This window comes from Lontra canadensis, unplaced genomic scaffold (genome assembly GCF_010015895.1).
Source record: "Lontra canadensis isolate GAN:19392208 unplaced genomic scaffold, GSC_riverotter_1.0 scaffold177, whole genome shotgun sequence".
In the NCBI taxonomy this organism is placed as follows: Eukaryota; Metazoa; Chordata; class Mammalia; order Carnivora; family Mustelidae; genus Lontra; species Lontra canadensis.
Window position 1 is genome coordinate 1,497,566 of NW_022631171.1, and position 6,703 is coordinate 1,504,268.

Below are 6,703 nucleotides of genomic sequence, written 5' to 3' on the forward strand. Positions count from 1 at the left end.
AAAGATATAATCAAGAAACATTAAAAAAAAAAAAGAAAAAAATGATGTCCTTATTTTTTTTTAAATTCTGGTTCACCAAAGAAGGTGTTAAAGGGTGGATTCTCGGAGGGAAGTGCCTGACTTATCAGGGAGATAAGCTAATTGTGGCTTTCCTCGTGATTGAAGCTTACCTACCCCCCAGCTCTCCCAGTAACTACTAGAAAGGCAAGGTTACCCTTCCTCCACCTCCTCCCTGAGAAAAACCAATTCCCTTATTTCCATCCTCTTGGAGATATTATGCCTTTTATGGTCTGTTTTGCTCTTAAACAAAAAGAACTGGTTGTCTGTGGTGGAGAATGGCATGCCTTTTGCCTGAGACCCACAGCTGGAATAGATTTTATATACAAGCCAGGATATAGAATACACACACACACACACACACACACACACACACACTCTCAACTGAAACAAAGTTTCATGAAACATAATTTATTCTTATCCACTCCAATATGTGTTTGATTAAAAGAATTCTGATCACAACTCTCTAAATTGACTGCAGAACCACAGATGGGAAACTCTGGGTAGGAATCCTAACCTCAGCTTCTCCCAGAGAGTTCTGGAACTACAACCTCAAAACATGCATCTCTAGAATATCCTCCATGCTGTCATGATCTTCTGGCTCTATCCAGTTGGTCAAGGTGGGTTCAAGTCTGCCATGCTCAACCATAACAAACATCTTCTCAGTGAGGCTTGAAAACTTGGAAAGGCTGGCTGAGAAGCTTCGTGAGGGCAGAGGATACTTCCTTTTTTCCTTCCTGTTTTCTTTCCATCAAATGCTTGATGGATTAAGAGCTGGCCTTTGAGCTGGTTATATATAGGATATGAGGATCCTGGTGAAACTTTCTGCTGTTCATAGGTACAAACTTATGTTCAGGGAAATGGGGAAGGGAGGAGAGTGTGTGAAAACATGAGCCCACACTTGATGTTAGCTGCACACTCACTTCTCTTAGCTTCCTGCAAGGAAGGAAGCTGGAACCGTTCTCCTTGGATGGAAATGAGAAGCCTTCACTACATTAACTAGGGCTTTTACATCCCATAAGGGTACAGATTGTCTCTCATTTGCCTTGTCACTAGGGAGTACGTGCTCACTAAGGAAGGAGTCTTACATTGTAGGAATACACGAAACATTTGTTAAATAATAAGTTGATTTGTTGACCATGCAGATAGGAGTGCAAATAGTACTGCATTATCAACACTGGTTAGCAATATGGAAGGCTTTTCTATCCAAGCCATAAGCATTAGGAGAATTTCAGAGCAGGAGGTCCTTTAAATCAATTGGTCCCAGATGTGTGGTAGATCTGAGGAAGCCCAGGTTCAGGGAGTAAGCTCTCCAAGGTCCTGTAGTGGGGATACTGGGTTTTTTTTCACTTTGCCAATGCTTTCTGTACTCCCTGGATTTTCTTCCTCTCCTGATTCTGCACTTTATCCCCCTAAGGATACACCATTGTAATACAGAGAGTCCCAGATTCTCTTTAAAATATACTGTTATATTGTTCTAGCTATTTTTGAGAAAAGAAGGAAAGGAGAGGTGTGATATTTGAGTAGGGGTCACATACTTGTAACAGTATTAAGTTAACAATATACACAGTATGAAGTTTTCCAAGCTCCTACCTTTCAGAGAGCATCAATCATGTTTACTTCTGTGCTGTTACTGGACAGAAATTTCAACTCTGTGGTTCACTCTTTGATTTTTTCTTGTTTTTGAGTTTAGCTTTTATTTATTTATGTTTGCATGTTCATGAGGAGAGTAAGCAAGTGCACGGGTGCAGGGTAGGGGCAGAGGGAGAAGCAGATTTCCCGCTGAGTGGGTTGCCCTGTGCGAGACTCGATCCCAGGACCCTGGGATCATGACCTGAGTCAAAGGCACATGCTTAACTGACTGAGCCACCCAGTTGTCTGCCCGCTGTTTGGTTTTAAAATGAGACATGTGGAAGGCATACCAATAGGGCCAGAAATACTATTTGGAGTAAGCAATATTTGGAGTATTTATTTGGAATAAGTAATTCCAGAAAACTCAAATATATATTCATTCATTCACTCATTACCCAAATATGTCAGGGAGTGAAAACATGAAATGAAAAAATGATACATTTCTTACTGAGAGCACAATAGGTAAACAAGCTATTACAACATTGATAATAATGGTCATGATGGAGGTATGGATACCAACAAAGCATTGTGGGATTTCATGGAGGGGTGGATAACAAATTCTGTCCAGGAAAGTCATAGGAAGGTTCAAAAAAAGGCGACATTTAAACTTTGACATAATTATACAGAAAATCTATAAGACTCTACAAAATAACTGTTAGAACTAAGAAGTAAATTTAAACTTGTAGGATATAAAGTCAATATGAAAAATTTATTCTTTTTAACATTTTTAAAAGATTTTATGTATTTATTTGAGAGAGAACAAGAGAGCACAAGTGAGGGGGAGGGGCAGAGGGACAAGTAGATTGCCTATTGAGCAGGGAGCCTGACCCTGGGCTCTATTCTGGGACCCTGGGATCATGATCTGAGCTGAAGGCAGACACTTAACAGACTGAGGGACACAGGCAACCCTGAGAAATGTATTTCTATATACTGACAGTAACAAAAATAAAACAATAAAATTAAATTATACTCTTTACTCCATACTAAGACCTAAATGAGCATTGCAGAGAGACATTAATGAGGACATAAATGAGTCAAAGGATAACCATATTTTTGACCAGAAGACTCAATTTTCTTAAAAAAGATATCAATTATCTCCAAAATGATTTATTGATTCAGTGAAATCTAACCAAAATCCACCAGGATCTTTAGTTTTCTTATTTTTTAGTGTTAGTTTTAATTTTTTGATAGTCCCACATCTGCCTTTATTGTGAGCAGCAGGTGCGACATCTCCAACAACAGTTACAAAATTAATTCAAGAGTTGCCTGAGTGGCTCAGTCAGTTAAGTATCTGCCTTCCATTCAGGTCATGATCTCAGTGTCCTGGGATAGAACCCTGTGTCAAACTCCTTGCTTGGCAGGGAGTCTGCCATTCCCTCTCCCTTGGCCCCTCCCCCAGCTTGTGTTCTCTCTATCTCAAATAAGTAAATAGACTCTCTAAAAAGAGTCATTTAAAAAAACTGGGGTTCGGTGAAGCCACCTATTTGGAACTGTTGGCGCCTCATCTATAAATGCCAATCCAGAGCAGCAGGAAGAGGGTTCCAAAGCCCAAGAAGAACAAGGTCACCAAGATCAGGTGGTCTTTGTAGAAATCCCAGGTGTACCTGGTGGAGGTAACCTCATAAACAAAGGACCAGGTGGTAAAGCACATCCCAGTGGCCAACTGCACCGTGGTCAGATGTGGGAAGACAGCTGGCTTTCCTGGGCCGGTGGATCTGCTCATAGCCTCAAGCTCCATTTTGTGGGGCACAGGGTAATCCTCCACTCTACCATCAGAATAGCACGTTGGCGGGAGCTTCTTTTAATTTAATTTATCTTTTTTTTAGAAATTGATAAGATGATTGTAAAAATGTTTATGAAAATGCAAATGATTTATAATAGTCTTGAAAAAAAGAACAAAAGATGTAAAGCTATAGCAATTAAGACAGTATAGCATGGGTGTAAATAGAACAAATAGATCAATGGAAAAGAATAATAACTTCTAAAATCTTCTGCTCATCAAAAGACATTGCTAAGAAAATGTAAAGAGAAACTGCATCTGAGAAAAATTTTTCAGGGAAAATATTTGCAGGACTTGATTTAGAATATGTAACCTTGTAGATCAACAACATGACAAATGACCCAACTGAAAAATGGGCAAAAGACTTGAACGAATATGTCACACAAAAATATATACACATAGCCAATAGGCTCAGGAAAAGTTGCCAAACATCATTAGTCATCAGGGAAATGCAAATAAAAAAACCACAATGAGATATATCTTACACTTATTAAGAGTGAAAATACCAAATGTTGATAAGGATGTAAAGCAACCAGACCTCTCCTACATTGCGGGAGAGGCTGTAAGATGGTGTGCTACCATGGAAAACCACTTGGCAGTTCTTTTTTTTTTTTTTTTTAAGATTTTTATTTATTCATTTGATAGACAGAGATCACAAGTAGGCAGAGAGACAAGCAGAGAGAGGAGGAAGCAGGCTCCCTGCTGAGCAGAGATCCCGATGCAGGGCTTGATTGCAGGACCCTGGGATCATGACCCAAGCCCAAGGCAGAGACTTTAACCCACTGAGCCACCCAGGCACCCCTACTTGGCAGTTCTTTACAAGGTTAAACAAACACAGAGCTGAGGACCCAGCCTTTCCTAAGAACTACAAAGACTATGTCCACAAAAAGACTTGTAGAAAAATGTTCATAGACACTTCATTCATAATAGCCTCAAGACAGAAAAAACCCAAGTGGCCATTAACAAGAATGGAATAAACAAATAGTAGTTTACTCGTACAGTGGAATACTAGACAGCAGTGCAAAGTGATAAACACAACACGGGTGAGTCTCATAAATATTATGCTGAACTAAAGAATCCAGATACAAAAATAGTACATATTGTCTGATTTCATTAATGGAAAGTTTAAGAAGAGATTAAAAAAAAACTAATCAAAAGAGATTGTTATCAGAAGAGTGGTTGCAGAGGGAACTTTCTGCATTGGTGAGGAATGATCCATGTCTTAATTTGGGTGTTGGTTACACACTGTGTATATTTGCAAACCTCATCAATCTGTATAGTTAAATCTGTTCACTTTATTGTATGTAAAATAAAAGCAAATTGGGTTCTTGAATAGTGATTTTCATATTCAGAAGGAAGAAGAGAATTCTAGGTGGAAGGGACTATTATTAAACAAAGACTGATAAATGTGACTGACACTTTATTTTCTGGACGTAATGAAAAATTTTGTGTTGTTATATCATGTGACTTATAGGATTGAAAAGAAAGGGGTAAAGGAGGGCAAAGTAGTAGCATGGAGCCAGATCATACTCCTTCACTAGTAAGGAGAAGGGTAATATGATCATAAAGTCTTAAAGATTTGTGGGGTAGGGTGAATGGCCTGAAGCAGAGGTTGGCAAGCTTCTTTCATAAAGGACCAGAGAGTAAATACTTTAGGCTTTGGGGGTTAAGTACTCTCTCTTGTACTCCATTCTGCATGGTAGTGCGAAAGTAGCCATAGGCAATGCCTAAGAGGATGAGCGGCTGGCTGTTCTAGTACAACTTTGTTTATGGACACTGAAATTTTGGTTTCATAGAGTTTTCATGCATCACAAAATATTACTCAATTTTTTTTTTAACCATTAGAAAATGTAGGGACCTTTCTTAGGTTGTGGGTCATCATTGTCATTGTTACCATATTAGAAAACGGTTCTTTGAGAATTTACCACAAGCCAGAAGCTAGCTGCCCCACCCCCCACCAGGTAGTGACAATGCCCATGATCTCCATTTCATAAATGAGGTACTGATGCCTACAGAGGTGATGGAATGGCCTCCAGCACAGTGTTGGTGACAGAGCTGACCATGGACCCACACACCTGTTTACAGTTAGTGCTTAGGTCCTGTGGGCCATCAGGCCTCCTATAATGCTGATATAAGGCACAATTGATCAGGAATATGTTTAATGTCATGGATCTATATATGCCTAGTCACATGAATTTGGAAATAAAAAGCTAAAATAAGTAAGAATATGAAGAAAATGGACAAACCCTAATTATTTTGAGAAACCAACATCTTTTCTTTCTTTTTTTTAAATTAATCTTTCTTTTCTTTTTTTTTTTTTATTTAGGAAGTTATATCTGATATGACAAATCTCTATTTGATGCTCATCTTCAGAACTGTCCTAGCTATGCCTGGCCCTCTAATTTACCAAGTAAATTTTTAGAACTATGTCGAATCCCTTTAAAATGTGTTAGAGTTTTGGCTGTAATCACATTGAATTTATAGATGAATTTGAGGGAAGTTGAAACTTTATACTCTCCTCATCCATATTTTGTTAAGTAGAACCCTAATATTTGTAGTTTTGATGTTATTTTGAAGGCAATCTTCTATTCTTTTATATTTCTTTTGTAGTTATTGTTACTGTATTCAACTGCTATCTCTTTCTTTTCTCCTTTTGTCTTCTTTCTTCCTTTCTCTCTCTCTCTCTCTCTTTCTTTCTCTTATTTCCGGTTAGTTAACATACAGTGTCATATTAATTTCAGGTGTCCAAATACTGATTCAACAATTCTATACAATACGGAGTGCTCATTGTAAGGTACTCTTAATTCCCTTTACCTATTTGTCCCCTTCCCCTCCCCTTCAGTAACTATCTGTTGTCTATGGTTAAGAGTCCTTGTTTTAGTTTGTTTCTGTTTTTTTTCCATTATTTCCTTTGTTTTGTTTTTAAAATTCCACATATGAGCAAAATCATATGGTATTTGTCTTTTTCTGACTTATTTTACATAGTTACTCTTTTGCTCCATTACCGACATATTTCTTACTGGGTAAATTAGTTAAACAAGCAAGACTACAGATGTCTAGACTATCATAATTAACGTGCTTGGTCTGACATACAGATATGGAACTCTTTTTACCCCCAAAGTGGAAATCACAGAGGCCACAATCAATAAACGAGTGTAGTAAAGTTAGAAATGAGCAATAAAAGCAAATGAGGAGACAGAAAGAAAAACCAAAGTGTTGGGAAATTTAACAATA

General features: G+C 38.1%; 1 protein-coding gene across 1 annotated transcript; it reads right to left on the bottom strand.

Moving 5' to 3' along the window:
• Nucleotides 1–3,190: 3,190 nt before the first annotated feature.
• On the bottom strand, nt 3,191–3,427 carry LOC116860549 (transmembrane protein 258-like). The gene has a single exon (XM_032846609.1). It carries the CDS (start codon nt 3,425–3,427, stop codon nt 3,191–3,193), a length of 237 nt encoding a protein of 78 aa, XP_032702500.1.
• Nucleotides 3,428–6,703: the final 3,276 nt, after the last annotated feature.

Bases quoted from the DNA above. Each gene is read 5' to 3' on its own strand.
- LOC116860549 (XM_032846609.1), bottom strand. From the start codon at position 3,427: ATGGAGCTTGAGGCTATGAGCAGATCCACCGGCCCAGGAAAGCCAGCT.